Source organism: Zonotrichia albicollis, chromosome 5, assembly GCF_047830755.1.
Source record: "Zonotrichia albicollis isolate bZonAlb1 chromosome 5, bZonAlb1.hap1, whole genome shotgun sequence".
NCBI lineage: Eukaryota > Metazoa > Chordata > Aves > Passeriformes > Passerellidae > Zonotrichia > Zonotrichia albicollis.
Genome location: NC_133823.1, coordinates 1,225,011 through 1,243,851, shown reverse-complemented (window position 1 = coordinate 1,243,851; position 18,841 = coordinate 1,225,011). Strand labels below are relative to the sequence as shown.

The window sequence follows — 18,841 nt, the reverse complement described above, 5'->3', positions numbered from 1 at the left end:
GCCCCATTCTCCGTCAAGACCCACAATTCAAACAATGCCAGCAACAGCAGCTCATGTTCAAGGCAGGCACATTTCTCACACTCCTCTTTCAGCACTGCCTCAGGTCACCTGCAGCCTCTGCTGCCATCACCTTCTCCGCTCTGTACTGTCCCACCAACTGCATCCTCTGCTGGCTACACTTATTTAGCACATCCTTCACCAAACAGAGGAAAATCTCATCACTACCCAATAAAAGCAGTCATAAAAGAGAGAAGGTTGCTCTGGCTTTGCAGTCTTTTGTTTATTATGGGTCACTTTTCCAATCAGTCACGTAACCCAACTTTGGTTTTTCACTACTTTTCAGATTTTCAGACCATAGCCCAAAGTCAGTGTCCATCAGTCTTGTCCCTGCCCAGATGTTTTTTCCTTTCTGAAGCAGGAAACTGGATTACTCTGCTCCACTCAGACAGAGATAACCTCAAACCAACACAAAAACATTGAACATGCATTTCAGGCTCAAATCCTGGAAAGATTTTGTGCTTCTGAACTGAGCCCAGTAAGTGCACACAATAAATACCATTTCTAGTTCAGTTATCAATCCACTAGGAACAAAATGTACTTACACAAGCCATGTCCAAACGATGCAAGGAACACTCCTGGTTTTTCCTTGGGAAATGGGGCTGCAAATGTGGCTGTCAGCAATTCCTGGCAGCCAGATGTTAAATGTTTGTTTTACATACGTTAAAGAAGCAAGTTCAGTCTGACAAAGCAGCATCTTAAAATATGAATTACCCAAGAAATATGAAATCCCACTTCAACAGAAGGAGATTGCATTTGGTTTTTTGCAAGTTTTTTGGCCTCAAAACTCTTAGAAGTCTTTGCTGGGATAACTTGCAGCTTTAGGGCTGTTTTCTGTTTTGTTTCACAGAGGGAACAGGAACGGTTTTACCATAAAATAAATTATAATAGATGACATTTTTAGCTCTAAATGTTCAAGGCAAAAAACTTCCTCTCTTCCATAGATAACATTTCACTGTACATTGTGCTCCCTGCATAGAGAGCCACAAATTCCAGTTTTGTGATTTACAGCCTCTTACCCTTTCCTGAACTGAGCTGGAGGCTCTGCAGGCCTGCAGGAATGGGGGCCAAGACTTCCCACAGATCCCACAAAACCAGCTCGCCCTGTTCAGGTGGATGCTCTGTTCAGACCAACAGGGAAAAAAGAGACAACACACCACCAAGGAGGTTCATGCCCAGGGTCAGTTTTGCCCACCATGGGTTTCCCTCCTGAAGCAGCTGAACTTTTGATTTTTAAAAAACTTCTAGAGATGAAGGATGCCTTACTCAGGAGCACAGGAAAGGCCTGAACAGCATCCAGTTGGAATTTATCCTGCCTGGAACACACTTCTGCCTGTGCTCAAGAAACAAACTCCTCCAATAAAGCAAATACAATTAGATCCTGCTGCAGCCTTCCATCATCACAGAACCAAATAAAACAATGGACACTTCTCGTGTTGGACTTCGGCAAAAGACATTTATTATTATTATTATTACTGCTGTTGTTGTGTTGCTGTTGTACCTCCTCTGCTCTGGCCACAGTGGTGGCGTAAATGCTGTTACCACATTGCAGCTGATGATGCCGGTGTACAAATCAAAATCCATCTTAATTTCAAACTCCATTAGAAACACAGGAAAAAAGATCAACATTTACGAAATGTAAAGGGAAAAATGGTATGGAAAGAATTATTTTGTTTTTATTTTTCAAGCTTCCAAGACAGTATTACAAACAACAGAGAGCAAAGTAAAGCTAGAAATGAAATACTTGACAGCATCTGTTTAAAAATTACAGCTAAGAAACCTAATAAAAGTTGAATAAACAGTTACTAGAAATAAAAATTTTTACACATATGATATTTGTCTGGGATTTTTATTTCTTTAAAATAATTCATACAAATGGTTACAGTCACAAACATGATTTTAACCAAAAATATTGCTAGCCTACCACATTACCAGGAAGGAATCAATGTAGGCAATGAAATGCTGCTACTTTTCAGTAGTCTAGTGCCTTTTCCAGATACCACCAATAATATATACTTTAACTGGTGACAAAAAGCACAATGCTCGTTTATACAAAACCTTTTTGTTTTCCTCAAAATCTCTTTGCAAGGTTGTCTTCATTTTGAAATAAGGGAATTCACGCCAAAATTAGGAGAAACTGTTTTTCTTTTGTTTACTAAATTATTCTAAAAAATAAGACAAGCAGGTAGAAAAAACAATGCACTGTGTGGCATAGAAAGAAAAATGGGAAAAATTCATTGTCCTGAGAAGTCTGCCAACTGCCTCATTTTTGGGCATGTTTGAAAATATAAAAGAAAGGATTTTTAATCTCAAAACTGGTTTGCTGAATGCCTCCCTTATGTTTTTCCTTGTCGACAGCTAAGCAAACAAACCCTTTTTAATGTTCTAGAAACTGTACACAGACAAGTACATTCATGATATAATTAACTACTAACTTCTCTTGCTTAACAAAGAACCCATAGGACACAGAAACAGTGAATCAGTCCACTGGACAGGGACAAACTACAATTTATACGGAGGAAAAAAATGTTTCCGAATCTTCTTTTTGTCTCCCACCTTTTTTCCTTTTATACTGTATATTGGACCAGTTTCTGAAGCAATAATCGTCTCCTCCTGCAAGTTCATGGTTTTGCCTTGAATCCAAATCCAGGGTTTTGCTCGGAGCGGAGCCGCTGTCTCCGGCGCGGCGCAGGGAATGCTGCTGTGGGCTACAATTGGTCGCTGGGGTGCTCTCTATCAGCCTCTGGTTTGACAGTTTGGCCGGGGGAGGGCGCGTGGGGCGGGTGGGCGACGGCGGGGAGCCCGTGCGACAGCGCCATGGGGTTGGGGACGATGCCTTCCACCGCCGCGGGGATGCCCGTGGAGGCCACGCTGACCACGCCCGGGGGGTACCTGCTGGGGAGAGGGACACAGAGGGTGTTAGAGCGGGGACAGCTGGGGCTTCTCTGGGCCGGGCTGAAGGCACTGAGATGGCAGCTCGTGCTCACACTTCGTTATTATTTAAATTATAATTTTAATATAATTATTATATATATATAATAATTATATTAATAATTATTATACATATAATAATAATTATATTAAATAATATATATAAATATATATTATTTAATGTAATTATTATATTATATATAATATTTATATTTATATATATTATATATAAATATAAATATTATATATATTATTATATAATTATAATATTTATAATTTATATAATATTATATAAATATATAATATATTTATATTATATATAATATTTATAATATATAAATAATATATATATAAAATAATTATATATATAATTATATTAATAATTATTATATATATAATAATAATTATATTAAATAATATATAAATATATATATTATTTAATATAATTATTATATATAATATTTATATTTTTATATATTATATATAAATATAAATATTATATATAATATTATATAATTATAATTATAATATTTATAATTTATATATTATATAAATATATAATATATTTATATTATCTATAATATTTATAATTTATATAATATTATATAAATATATAATATATTTATATTATCTATAATATTTATAATATATAAATAATAATATATATATATATAATAATTATAATTCGTTCGTTATTTCTGATCAGTACAACAGTCTCACTGCTGGGAGTTCTGCAGCCTTTCATCAGAAGGCACAAAATGGCCAACAAGACTGAACTATCCAATGAAGAGCTGACACCTGGATTATTTTCCCTTTTAACCCAATAACTGATCCCACAGAGCCCACAATGCAGACTTGTCTGCCCAATTACAAAATGCCACCCAAACCCATGGAGAAGAAGGAAGAAGCAGCATGAAGAACAAACCCAGGATGACACCCTGTGCCCTCCATCTTGCTGCCATCCACAGCATACTAAAAATCCCAAACCCTCAATTTCTCCCCAAGTGACACACCCACACTGCTCTCTATAACCTATTTCACACTTTTGTGCATTCCAGTCTATTTTGAAGTCTGGGAAACTTTCTCCATGGATGGGTGTCAGAGTCAGAGCTGCCCTGGGGGTCAGGGCACCCCAGAGCAGACACAGAAATATTCCCTGTGCTGCTCTGGGTTTCCACATCCACCCTGCCTCCTTCCAGAGCTACAGAGATGCTTCTTTTGCTTTCAGACCAGTTAGAGACACAGGGCTCAGCTCCAGGTGAGATGCCACATGCAGATGCTGCTACATAAAGCAAATCATGCACTGTACTTTAACCAAATGAGACATGAAAGTTTGCCAGATTGTTTCTTCAGATTGAATAGCAGGAGTAACAGCACAGCAAAGGAAACCACGTTCAAGTTTTGCTCCTCTCAAAGCATAACCTCAACAAGAAGTAATTCCAGCTAGGTCTGTGCAATATGTTCTCTACAACTTTTCCTTTTCGTCCTCTTTCATTCTCATGTAGGAATGTAAAATTTTCATTGCTGTGGTTTGGAAAAGTATTTGTTTACACTATTTTTGCAGTTTTAGCTTTCTGACAGCTCCCCCAAAAAGCCACAACACCCCCACAATAATAGGATGACAAACTATTGCACCTCAGTAACTTTTTCAGCAGCAAACTTGCCACTGCACTTGTCTGAATGAGAACGAGTGCCAGTTACACAAGGACAAGTGCTTTAGGCAGACTACAAGAAAGGGAAATGCAAACACAAAATTTATGGATGGTTTTAAAGATTTCTTCCTCTATCTGGACAAACACTGAGGCTTAAATATTTGTACATTCAACAAAAGAATCACCCTCTGATTCAGATTGATTTTATGATGGTTCTGATGTTATCAGGCTGAAAAAAATCTTGCAAATTTACTGTTCCCTTCAGATATAATTGATGAACACTGGTGCTCCACAGTGCTGTATAAAAACAGCTACACATGGATTTAATAAAAATATGTAGGTTTTTAAAGTCAAATACCTCAAAACCTATTTGCAAGTTATGTCACACTGGCCACTAGCACTGACCCTTTGCTTCCCTGCTCATCATAAAGTTGCCCACTCATCCCTCATTTCCCTCATTCTCTCCTGCTGTCCTTGCCCACCCAAGCACCCAGGTGAGAGCATTATCCATCTGAAATCCTGAACACAAAAACCACCACTCACTGCAGCTTTTGCTGCCCAAGGATTTACCCAGGACTACCTGGGACAAAAGGCACTTGTCGAGCTTTTTTCAAGTACATTATTCTGCTGTTGATCTTCTCCTCACCACAGCTCAATGCACCTGGGAATTTCACCCCTTTTCTGCATCTTCTCCGTGGTAATAAATGTTTGTGCTGCTCATCCCAAGTTCCCTCAAACTGGCAGAAAATTAGTGCAGAACTTAGGCAAGACTCAGGAGAAAAAAGCTGGATCAGGCACTCTGAGCTGTTTTCCTGCTCCCACCACAGAAACATCACGGGAAGCACTTTTGGGAACACAGAGCCAGAGGGGCCCAGCAGGGCTGACAGGGCACAACAGGGACAGCACACACTGCCCTGGTGATCCTGGCAAAGCCTCCTGCACACCCAGCACTGCATCTGGGACTGATCCCACCTCCTGCAGGCCAGCAAACTCTGCTCCCAACTCTGCACACATTCACAGGGCGTCCTGCGCTAATTCCCTCTCCACAGAGGCTCCCTGGAATTCATTTGCACTTGCTAATGGAATTAGTTGCTTGTTTCAGTAACTCCATTTGAATCTTATTAATCAAATTTGCTTCAATGCCTATGAAAACTGTCAGACAGTATTGTTTTACCTAAATTTAATTTTGCAACAGCTTTTCTGTTATTCTAGGTGCTGTGCAAGACACACAACACAACACAAATTTCCATTTACAAGTCCAACACTGCAGCTGTTTTCAACACAATCTCTACTTTCTAACAACATATTCCCTCAGTATCAACACACCAAAGCTGGAAAAAAGTCAAGGAGAGAGCAACTTCTGCAACTGTGTTTTCCTCAGGAAGAAAAGCCAGAGCCTCCCCTTGTGAAAACGGACAGTGCTGGATCAGGAGCACTAAGAGTTACCCTACGAGCACATTAAACATTTCAAACTGCACATCTGTAATTCTACTGACTCCAAACATCCTTGCTGAGTATAAGGACATTCCCATGGACACCAAGCCATAACCACCAGGATCCCACCTGCCAGCACCTCACCTCAGGGACAGGTTTCCTATAGACTTTGAGTAACATCCAGAGGCCCTGTGATTGTTTTTCTTGTCCTAAAGTCACACAGTGGCAGCAGCCAATAGACAGACACCATCCTGCTCCACAGAAACTGCACTGAACTTGACCACTCCTAACCCTGCTTTGCAATCCTCTTTCTGTAATTTTTGTCCCTTTTTAATCATCAGTGTTGCTCAAATCCTATCTCTGAAAGTGCACAGAAATTCCAGCCTCTATCCGTGAGCATATGTATTCTATAGAACTTTCCCTTTTTCTGCTATTTATTGCTTTTCCAGTCTTTCCATTTTTTCTATTCTCAACCAGCAAATACATCCTCTCCAGCACTTCATAAGTTCCCCTCTATGTTCCTCCTCTGGCAGCAGTAAGCTGAAATGTTTTCCAGGTAGAATGTCCACTGAACTAAATTTTTGTGAAAGCAGAAGTGAGCAATCAGTTATACTTCTTCAATTTTAATTTCTACTTTACTCTCACCTATCTTTCAAATGGCAGAAGCACCTTGAATTCACTATATCAAGCTCTGTTAAAGAAACTGAGTCTGTCCTAGAAGAGTTGCAATTTTTAAGTGCACTCTGTTATCATGCACTGAATGTGGAAATCACCAGTGAAGCACCTCAACCTGAATTAACTCCTGAATTACCAACATCCAGCCATGCCCATCCAAGTACCTCTTCAGTACTTAAATATTCACAGAATCATGGAATGGTTTGGGATAAAAGGGACTTTAAGATCAACTTGTTCCAACTCCCTGCCATGCTCAGAGCCATATCCAGCCTTATCCTCCACCTGCTAGGAGGCAGGAAGATGTGTGGAAATGTCTATAAATGGTACAACCACTGCTCCTGGCTGCTGAATTTCTCTGTGCCTGTGACAGGACGTGGCAGGGAGTTATTTCACAGCTCGGTAACAAATACACAGTGATAACACCAGATCAGGGTATGCTATGCCTGACCACTACAAACAATTCCTTCTCAGGAGTATTGTTGATCTTTACCCATGGGACAGCTCCTGTTTGCATGACCTTTAGTGTTGATAGGGTGTCTTGCATTTCACACAGCAAATGGTTTTGTTTTCCCCAGAATATGATGATATTCAGATGATCTAGATTACAATCTGCTGACCAATGCTCAGTGTTCTTAGCTTGTGATAATATCTGTAATTTGAGATTTCTGTCTTACATCAAAATACAAGTGAATTATATATCCAAAATAAAACAACCTCCTTAGTTTTAATTCACCAAAAGAGATATCTGCATTTTTTAACATATCAATTATTATCCCAGGTCTTATCTTCTAATGCAATTACATGAGTATGATACAGTTATTAGCACATCTGAAACATTGTACTGTCTGTGAAAGACTCCAGAACTCAATTCAACATCATCTTGGATTGCAAAGAGAAGATGGAAAAACTTGGTTTGAACAATCAGTTCAAATGCTGTACTTAATCCAGGTAGGAATTAAGCATCAGCAAACACTGCTATTGAAACCAATTCCTCCATAAAACCTGGGCTTCAAGTGATGCATATTTTACACTTCACACAGTAGTAACTGCCTTTACCCACATTCTAACATTATTCTACTGCCCTTCCAAAAAGCTTTTAACATTTATTGTGTAACTATTAACTCCTGCCATAAAATTCCTAAAATTACTTTTATTTTGCATTTGAAAATAATGAAATCAGAATTTTACAATAAATTTTCTTTATCAAAAAAATGGACTGAAACAATGTCTTAAAAGGCCACTCAGTTCTGTGTTTACCCTGCTTAAATTGAATACATATGGTCTTTACCTTGTAAATCATTAACTCCCCCAAACATTCCTAAGTTAAAATTAATTTCTGGCTGCAAAGCCTGCTGCTGCTGGACTTGTGACCCCCAAAATGAGAACAAAAAGCTGCATTTTATTTGGGCATGGACCCCTGTTCTCAACTGCCATGACAGGGTTGGAGTTATTACCTCCTGTCCAGCAACACCTGCCTTTAAGCCCCAATTACATTCAGCCATGTCCTCACTACCCCAAACTGCAGTCCCTGAAACCAGATGCTGTGTGGAGGAGAACATGTGTGCTTGAGCTTCTCATTTCAACAAATAAAACCACCCTTCTTGGATATTTAGGGCTATGGGCACACTGCCAGAAATCAACATCAAGTGCTGTGATCACCAAATCCAAGGGATTCTTTTCCCTTGGTGCACTTGTGGCTCCTGATGTGGCAGAGGGGGTGACAGAGGGGGTGACAGAGGGGGTGACACTCATCCCTGCCACCCCTCCACCCCTTTCTGATGAGACTGCTCCAAGTCACTGGGACAGGATAACAAAATCAGGATCCCCCTCTACTGAAAGTATGGGGAGTCCTCCTAAACAACAGCAAAGGTAAAGTGGGTGCCTGAGGAAGGACAGTGGAAGGATGAGGATTAGGAGAGTGAGCTACGACAAAATAGTGACAGGACTACACTGCCCCTTTGCTCAAGGCACTGAGGGAATCTGGCACTTGGAGCTTTCTGCCACCTTCATCCTACTTATGTGTAAATAGCAGAGTGGAAAACACAAAAACTGCAGGTGTTTTTCATAAATAAAAACTCTGTGAAGCTGGCTACTAGGAAGAATCTGCTGCTAGAATAGCTGCTAGGGGTAAAGGGACAGAGAATGACTCTGGAGCAAACAAAGTAACTCAGGAATGTGCATATTAGATGTAAAAAATTGCCCCTTTCTATTAATTATTAAGACCTGCTTTCACAGTTGACTGAGAATACATAGATCAAGTCTCTCAAATGCTTCTGCTTAAAAATTAAACATATAATTTAGAAAAAGCTATTTTAAACATATTTTCATAATCACCACAGGCTGTTGCACTGCTTTCAATACTGGGTTACTTGCTCTCTCTTGTGTCTGGAGGCCACAAAACAATGCAAGTTTATTACTGAAAGTCTTTCTGTAACCTACAGCTGCATCATTACCTTCAGAAAAAAAACAAAACACTTCCACTGCAACACTGGAGAAGACCAGAATTGTTTTCCTTGAATATACAAATATTGCTCACACACTAACCCAACAGAAAAAAGGCTGTAAGAGCATTTATAGCCAGACACAGCATGACTGGTATCAACTAGCAAAACAGGATTATTCTCCTGAACACAACGATTACAAAACCAATACAGCTGGTGCTGGTAATGCAAAAGCACTTCAATCATTAATAGGAAACTCTTTTATCTATTCTTGAATACCTACACTGAATTATGGAGGTATTTCCTCTACCTCTCCAGCACACTTACCTGTATGCAGCACCATTAAGCTCTGGATGAACAACTCCAGGGTCCATACTGGCCCAATGTGTAGCTGCAGTCAAGTGATCTTTGTTAACACAGTTTTTCAGGCTGTCTGGAATACGACCTAAGATGAAGCAAGGAAGAGGAAATAAAAATGTATTAAAATTGTGTGCCTCATACTCTTAGTATGTCTATGTTAAAAAAATACTTACAAATATTTGTGTATTTAAATCAATACATAAAATGACACTAAGAGCTTGTTTCTGATCCTTGCTGTAGCCTTTTGCCTGGGACTTAGGCAATAATGGCTGAAATGCTCTGCTTAATTTTGATTTTCCTGTCTCTCTTTATCTCTTCTATACAGGGTCTCAGGAGAACCAAAATCAGTAGGAGTTATCTTTCCAAGAAGCTGTAATTAGGATATAGAGCACAGCTACCAATCAGACTCAGTAATCTAGCCCCCTGCTTTCTGTCCTTAACATCACTTTCCTCCTTTTCCTTCCACCTGCAACAGCAACTAAAAACACTTTATGAAAAATATAGAATTCTGAATGGAATGATCAGCACTTATTCCTTGTCCTCCTGAACTTCCCCTTCTTTATCTAAATTGCTCTTCACTTTTATTTACTGCAGTGTATCAATCCTCAGCCATGCCTTTCATTCCTACATAAAATGAAAATACACCAGAATTTCCTTTCTTCACTTCATTAAACTCTTCCTTAACCTCTGAAGTACAACTGAAGTTTTAAGACTGGAGAATCTGTGAACCTGAATCCTCAATTCAGCACTGGACAAGCGTGTGACTGTCATCTGCAGAACTATCTTCAGCCCTGCTGCAAATGACATGAGCAGATCCAACACAGATTTTCTTCATAGCAATAGGAAAGTTCCCACCTATTTTAAATGGAGAGAGATCAACTGGAGCATGTGTTTTTTCTGGCATCTGTTTTAATGTGTCTTCACTGAAGTTCAATCTTACAGTGCATTTGCACAGAGGGGCAGAAAGGGGTAATTTTGAGTCCACCCCTGCCACTGCTGGCAGTGGGACTCCAGAAACCCTCACAAAAACTGACCATGCTCCACCATTGAAGAACTCAGCCTTTTGTCTCCAGCTTCCTACTGGAAATCTGATCAAGGACTTCACCATCTCTGCCTGCAATTCCTACCCATCAGCCTGGCCACAATGGGGCTGTAAAAAAGCCTTTTCACAGAACTGCTTTTTGTGCAGTGGATCCCATCAAATAGGGTTACTCCAAGCCTTCAGCGGATGTCCCTGAACCTGGCACATCTCTTGGGCACAACCTGAAAGGGCCTTCAGCTCAGCCCTGAACAAGGTGAGCTACATAACCCATTACAGGTGAACCACCGAGAAATCATCTTCAAAATGTAGCTAAAATATACATCCATCTAAACTTTTGCCAGAACTGTCCACGAATTTAAACAGTACCTTTCTTCTTCTAATGTTTATCCTGTCTTCCTCTTTGCCCACCTTGTTCTTCATTTTGCTAACTTCTGTAGGCATGTTCTACTAGTCTCCCCTCTAAACCCAGTAAGTATTTTTTAATTTATTTTAAACTTCTAAATATCTTTTCACTTGCCATGCTTGCCCTATCTCTTACATCCATTCCAGTGGTCCTCCTTAGTTCATACTTGGAATGCTTCAGAGTTTAAAAATATATTTCAAGGTATTTAATCTCTGCTGATTATTTCTGTTTTACACATCACAACATCACTGACTTTTAAGCAACAGCAAAATCACAACATTTTTATTGTCAGATGGTAGTCATAGCCTTCATTCCTACACTTCACACCTTTTTCCAATTATTCTCCCTCTCTACACCCTCTCTTCTTTGTGCTCCCCTATGGTTTTCATATATCCAGCTTTATCCCACATTTCCTGTATCTTTCCTACATTTGTTTCACTGCAATTCAATGTCATTCTCACCTCCTTAATGCTGGTCTCAGTTTGATCTTACTAAAAACCATATGCAAACACTGAAGTGCTGACAGCTTCGATACAAATCAATGATCCAGATCGCTGAGAGCACCATCACACTTGAAGGAACTGTGTCTGCCTTTCCAGGCACATATGCCTGGGCTACTGCACAAATTTAACATAAAACTAGCTCTGGATAGCTGGCTCTTCTCTACTTTCAGACAATAGCCTATTAATGCTGGTTTGCACATCAATCACAGGTATTGGATGCTGGTTTGTGCAATCTCTCCCAGAGCTGTCTGGGAGCAGGCAACAGCTACTGAACACCCTGACAAACAAACAAATGCAGCACTGGAGTTCTGGAGCACAGCCACAAGCACCAATTCCAGGAAAAGGATGGTCAGGCTCCTCAGGTCACCTCTAAAACAGAGTGAAATCATCCAGGAAAGGACAATTCAGCTCAGGAGTTTAAGAGGTGTCTTTAATTAGCATCCAGAAGAGAATCTTCTTTCTGCACAGGCTATAAATGAAACTAAATTGCCTGGCCTCTCCAGGCACAAGGCAGAGGGAAGGCTACTGCCAGTGCTCTTTGTGGAACAGAGCAATGTGCTGGCACTGAACTGCTCTCAAGGTGACACAGATGGCCCTGCATGTCTGCAGAGCATTCAGCCGCCATCGCCAAGGGGGACACAGCAAAGTCCAGCTAAAGGGAAAGCATTAGTGCTTAATGAATCATTTTCCAGTATGAAAATCCTTCCTTTTATTTTAGGCTACAAGGGATTCAAACCCATGCCAAATGGCTCAGTCCTCTCATTTTATTTATTAGCAGTGCATGTTTGAGACGTAGCTGTTTTCTCTTATGTGAGCAGTTTACAATTACATGGCAGTTATATAACAAAGACACTCTGCCCTTTAAAATGCCAGACTTCTTTAGTAGGGCTTTAAAGAGGGGAACATCTAAAATAGAATAACTTCCCAACAAAATACTGAAAACTTTACACAGAGAACTGCTCATGACAAGTATAAAGGAGTGTCTAGGAAAAGCTAAGGAAGATTCCAGCAATACCAGGAGGACTTGCAGTCAAATCCATCAATGGGTAATAGTTATATGCAACAAAGAAAAAAGCAGATGATTTTCCACATATAAATACATTGCCTGTACATGAAAAAAGGACTTATTCTGCAATGCCTGCCTTCCCTATATAATTGCAAAGAACCTCCAAAATTACTTGTTCCAATTCTGAGAATAGACTTAGTGAGCATTTGCTGATTTCTGTGTTCCAAGTATTAGAAACAAAACCCAAGGCTGCTGCTTTTAGGCATCTCTCAAGACTGAAGAAATAGGTTTCTTAGCAAGAACCACACAGTGAGGGAGCTAATGACAAGAGCAGTGTGAGCCAGTACCTGTGATCGCCCTCCGGATCTCTCGCGCCGCTTCCTCCCGCATCTCAATGGAGGCTTGCTCACTGTACCAGGCTGCATGTGGGGTACAGATCAGGTTTGGTGCATCCTTCAAGGGGCCCTGACTAAAGCTAAATGAAAATTTAAAACAAGATCAAATGACAAAAAAATATTGGGGGGCAAGGGGAAAAGCAAGGTGAGGAATCCTGATGGATTTGTACATACACAGATTAATTTCTACAACACAAAATAACTGCATTTCTATTCCTTATTGTGCTTGTTTACGGTTCTGTTAATTTAATGTATTATTTAGGGTATAAATAAGCAACAATCACTTCATAGACTCAAAGGGTGGAACTTAAGTATAGCAGCAACATTAGCTTCTGTCCAATGCACTTACTGTAACTACAGTCACTGCCACTCCAGTTCTGGGGCAGAAATGCATAAGGGAAAACCCAAATTAATTTAGGATGTCATTCCATTTGCCTAGGTCATCACAATTTTACTTTTATTGCATTAACTAACAAAGCCCTTCTCTTTCTGTCAGTATGACATCTAATCATTTAAAGAAAAAAATCTTACAATTATTTCCAAATCAGAGGTGTGTCCATCAGCAGCCTCAATGCTTTTTGCATAATTCAAGTTGGTTTTTTTTTTAATTTTTAGCTGTTTTTTCTTTCCCATCCCTTTATAGAAACTCCACAGAAAGAAGGAAATTTACAGATTGTTTTTTAGGGAAAGCAATGAATCTGTGTAAAAGTGTTATCACAGATACAAAGTAGAGAAACTGAAAATAATGGAAACTTGCTCCTCCTAGTCATTTCCAGTTTTAATAATCTTGCAGTCAACTGTAACAGGAGAGCAAATATTTTAAGACAAAAGCGTGCTTTCAGGGTTGGTCATAATTCATAAAAGGATAGATTTCATCTGTAGTTCAATAAACATCAAAATATCTGGCAAAACTCTTGAATAAAGAGCGCGTGCTGCAATCGGATAGACATGCAGCACTGCAGCCAAAGGAAACTGTGGCTGTAATCCTGCAGCTGCATCTCTGCACATGGCATCTCCACACAGGAATTGGGGTTCCTAGAGGGGCACTGGGCTGCTTGTGCACATCCCAGACAGCAACTGGGAAGAATGGTTGGAGCTGCAAATCCCCTGAGCTGCTACACTGGCTTTGCACAGCACCACTGCACTGCAATGACTACCTTGGGGAGTAAATGAATCCAGGGTATGCATACAGAAAATTAAGTTTTTGTCATGTGGCATCATGCCTCACTCAGCAGATATAAAATTTCTGACAAAAAGGATATTATTCTATTTTTTCAAAGATTTTATTTCCCCCTCAAGCTGGAATGAGAGATACTGTCCTCTCTCCAGTCTTTCCAACCTGCCCTGAATCTGTTCTTCTTCAAAAACTTATGTGAATTGTTGAAGTTAAAAATAACAATTTTCCCTGCCCAGCCTGAAAAAGGCTTGTCACATGCAAGGACTAAGCCACAGCAGTCTGTGCTCAAGCCTCAAGGACATAAGAAACAGGCTCATTTTGATGAGGAGTGCTGATATCTCAATGCCAACGCCACTGAGGGGAGTGGTGCATTTCTGCCTGGAACACTGGACTGAGTCATTCAGAAACTCAGGCCTGAGCTACCAGCCCTGCTGCTGACAGCAGAGTGACAACTCCCCTTGTAAAGGGTAAGACAAAATAAAACCTGCACTCTGACAGCCTTCCTGAACCTTTTTTTGCAACCTCTCACACACTTATGGCTTTCCTGCAGAGGCAATCTGGACAAATACATTTTCCTTCAGAAAGGTGTCATAAAGCACTTCCCACACCACATCTCAACTCTTTGCCTTTCAAAGGGCCTGTTCAGGCATTATTTGCCTCCAAGCTGCATCAGTGGCAGAGGGGCACTCTCCTCAAAGCCATGGCCAGGATTTGAACTCAGGTTCCTGCTATTTCTACTAGATAAACCCACTGGCTTTGTTTTAGTTTTCTTTTTAAGGAATTACATCTTGGATGTCACTTTTTTTACTTCTAACCACACACACCAACTCTATCTACATTTGCATTAATCCAGTGCTGCACAGATTCATGTTGCTTTGCTAAGGAATATTTAGCTACCAAATAAAACAGAAAACTCAATTTACTTGTTGCTGTTGATTGTATCATGCACCAAGACTTAAAAATAAGAAAGTGAACAAAAGAAAAAGAAAAGAAAAGGAAAAGCACCTGAATGGTTCTGACTCATGTACATCTAAGGCTGCCCCTCGTATCCTTCCTTCCTTCAGGGCCTGTGCAAGTGCTTTTTCGTCTACTAACCCACCTCGAGCTGTGTTGACCAGGAAAGCCCCTTGTCTCATCTAGGGAAAGTTAAAAACAAGAATGATGAAATAAAAATAAATGAAATAAAACCGTTGTGGCATTATTTTTTTACTCAAAAGAAGCATCCATTACAACAAAGGCTATTCAGCTGGTTTAAACTGTAACAGTTGTCTTCCCTTTCCACTGGAAAGTACCATCAAATGTGATGCTTCTAACATAAAATGCTATTTCACAGCACTTAATAACCTTTTGTTTCTTGTAAGTAGTGTCTTTTAATAGAAGCCTTGTTTCAGATATTGTGCAGTAACATGATCAAAAGGTACAACTGTGCATATGAAAGTGACAGATCATTTTATGCCTTTTTATTTCACTGTGAAATTGCATGAGACAGAAACTACAGCACATTCTTAAACAAATTCATATTTTGTGGCTTTCAACTTTCACACAAATAAAAGCCTACATGAATTTTTCAGAAAAATCAATGCTTTTGGATTTTCAAACACTTTTCCCTTTAGTTGCCAAAACACAGTAGATGTATGCATTATTTATTTTTGTTACTTCAGCTTCCTCCTCCCCTGTGAGACTTTTCAAATAAAGGTCTAAAGAATCCTTCTATTATTCAATTAAAAGGCATGAAAATGAATTTGGTTGAGAACGCCGTGTGCCCAGGAGAGAAGCTGTGCTGTGCATTGTGCAGATTAGCATTGCAGATGACACTACCATCAGTATGGGGAGAACTACAACAATTTACACCATAATACATCCACAACTTGAAAACAAAGTGGCAGTTTAAATAAGAGAAATGGCACTGAAATAAACATAAATTACAACATCCGGCTTCCAGCCACCCTGGTATTTCATCTTTGACAGATGTCTCAACACCTCTGTGCATGAAGGAAAGCACATGAAGGGCAGGAACCATGGAGAAGATGAATAATGGAAATCTCATTTTGTACCGACTCCATCTCTCAACATAAAAATAAGCAAACCCCAACATTCTGACACCAACTCAGCTTCATGAAACCTACACATCAAACTAAACCTTAGGTAAATGGATCCTTACCCTCAAATATTGATTCAAAATGCCAATTTCACCAACAACAAGGAGGTTTGAATACGTCAGTTGTGGTTGTTTTTTTTAATGAGGTCATACAGAATATTAATATGCACATGCCTGCAGTGTTTTATAAAGAAAGAACTCACCATATTTTACTGGCCAGCTCTCAAGGTTTAACATGGCCCTGCCTCTCTCCATCTGCAGGCTCCTGGGCCTACAGGAGATCCATCCACACAGCCAAACCCAACTGCAGTAACAGGGGCAGAACTCAAGGATGCTTCTCTCAGCTTTATGTAATTAATTTGGGAATCAGAACAGCACAAAAACTGGGGCAGGATCTTAAGCTGCTCTGGTAACAAGAGATTCCTTATGGGAACCATCAGTGCCTCTCCAGTTCCTGGTCAGCACAGGAGGGCTCACCCAAGAGCCCCTCACAGCTGTGCAGACTCAATAAAGGTTCCTGGGAGCTCACACACCCTGCCCATTTCTGGGCAAACTGCTAACTGCAGCTGTAAGTGCAGCTTGGTGTATTTACAGGCCCTCTGAAGGACACGAATATTTTACTTAAAGTGAACCCTGCTAAAATCTTCTGTCCAATCTGTCCAACAACCTTGCTTGAGTTTTAGGACAAAACTCCAGAACTAGCACTAAGACACTTTCCAATCAAACAGAACATGACTGCATAAATGCATTCTAGAGGGAATGAATTATGTGACTCATGATAAACTGTCAGGGTGGATGCAGCTGGAGATGATCCTTAACAATGGGTGGAAGCTTGAAAGAGCTTCACAGCTGGAACTGCTGACGTCTGGTAAATTCACCTACACTGAACCTGCAGAGCTGCTTTATGAAAGTGTTGTGTTTAAACCGCAGTTTTTTCTCCAATCTGTATAACTAAAGATGACCTCAGTCTCTTCAGAGCACAAGTTCATTGAAACACTGCTCTGAGCTACTCTGGGACTCCAAGGACAAGCAGGATGGCCTTACAGAATAAAGATAAATTCACCAGAAAAGTTACTTAAGAGAAGACAGACACCAAATTTTCAAAGACACTTGAAGTGTATGTCAGTTCAGACTCCACAAAGTTCAGGGTGAGATTTCTGTGAAATGGGATGTACCACACTTCTCAGTACTTTGTTTAAAAGCTGGTTATGACATGAGCATGCAGTATTGGACAAAAAGGGTATGCAATGCTCTCTAGAAATTCTAGGCCAACTCCAACACCTGTCAGCCTAAATCAGAATATGCTCTACACAAACTATGCAGTCAGAGGGTTATAATTTCATGGGTTTCACATCCACTTCACTATCCAGACTGCCTCACCCAAACTCCTACCCAAAGCAAGAACTATCATCTAACACTTTAATTAATCCTTGCTTTGATCATGAAGGATAACAAATAGGAAGATAAATGCTTACTTAAGATACTTTCCAGTGCAGAGTTTAAACAGGCATTTCATTTCAGATGGCATTCCTCAGTTTTAACATGTTTTCCTTTGTTTGTTTCTCTGATTAATGTGCTGTGCCTTCTCCAAAGCTCAACACATTTCTCTGCCTCCACTCAAAAACTTCCTGTGGTGAGTTGGCCCAAAGTTCACAACTGCTGTGTAATAAAGTGACCAATGCTCAGTGGTCCCATGGAATTCAGTGTGATGCTGTCTGGTTTGATGTCTGCTTGAAAAGACATCTCACTATGTAATAACCACTGAATGTACCCAGCCATACAACAGAAGACAATATTCAAGGCAGGGTGACAGAGCTCTGGTTTCTTTGGTTTCATTTTAAGCTTTTTAATTTTTTAGAGTTTTAAATTCCAAATCCTGATTCTATGTTGTGATGGATTTGCAAAATCCCTAAACTCTCAAATCAAGAAGTGTGTTGTACTGTCAGTTTTGTGCCATGATCCTACATGACTGTGGAACATGCTCAGTAAGTTCTGAAGTTCTAAAGTTCAAGAATAGTGGGTACAAACTATTCTTCAGACGACAAGCAATGATTTTACTGCAAAATAGTCTACTGTCATTGTTACCAACATATAAACCCATTATATATAAAGACCAGCCAAATCAACTGTGCTATCTTAGGGTTTCTTTACGTTGACTCCATTCTTATGTCTCAGAGTTTTACTTCTGGCTGTTACCCACACTAAAGCTGGAGTCAAACCTTTTCATTAAATGTTTGGCTTCTATTATCAAATTTTTCAACAATGGAGCAGTTACTACACCCAGATTTTGAAATTATTTTATTATTTTGTGTATTACCAATACACAAATATTGGAGAAGTTAGTACTAATTCCAAGAAACATTATTTTTCCCAATAATGCAATGCTGTAAATGAGCTCTATCCATGAAGTGCTCTATGAGCATCAGGACTGAGCACAGGGGGGAGCCATTTAGTCATAATCCTTAAATTGCATCAAAGGAACTCAAACTGAGGGACAACGGTGAAAGGCAGAATTGCTACCTGAAAATACACATGTAGAGGAAGTAGCTACTGCAAGACACAGAAAAAGTGCTTTTACATCAATGCCACTTCATTAAATCTCAGTGATATTTAGAAGAGCAAATTATTTCCACAAATGCAATGTTACTGAGCCAAAAAGACAGTAAA

At 39.8% G+C, this 18,841-nt stretch overlaps 1 protein-coding gene across 9 annotated transcripts in view; it reads right to left on the bottom strand.

Annotated features, from left to right (window-relative positions):
* Nucleotides 1-1,646: 1,646 nt before the first annotated feature.
* CTBP1 (C-terminal binding protein 1) overlaps nucleotides 1,647-18,841 on the bottom strand; it is a 233,459-nt gene continuing 216,264 nt past the window's right edge. For 8 of the 9 annotated variants that reach the window (XM_074540485.1, XM_074540486.1, XM_074540494.1 and 5 more), the window contains 4 exons: nucleotides 15,082-15,212; nucleotides 12,852-12,979; nucleotides 9,518-9,635; nucleotides 1,647-2,952 (listed from right to left, as the gene is read on the bottom strand). In XM_074540485.1, the coding sequence (XP_074396586.1) occupies nucleotides 2,766-2,952; nucleotides 9,518-9,635; nucleotides 12,852-12,979; nucleotides 15,082-15,212 (564 nt within the window). In that variant the 3' untranslated portion in view covers nucleotides 1,647-2,765. The remainder of the gene's footprint in view (nucleotides 2,953-9,517; nucleotides 9,636-12,851; nucleotides 12,980-15,081; nucleotides 15,213-18,841) is intronic. The other variant, XM_074540488.1, reaches the window with a different exon arrangement.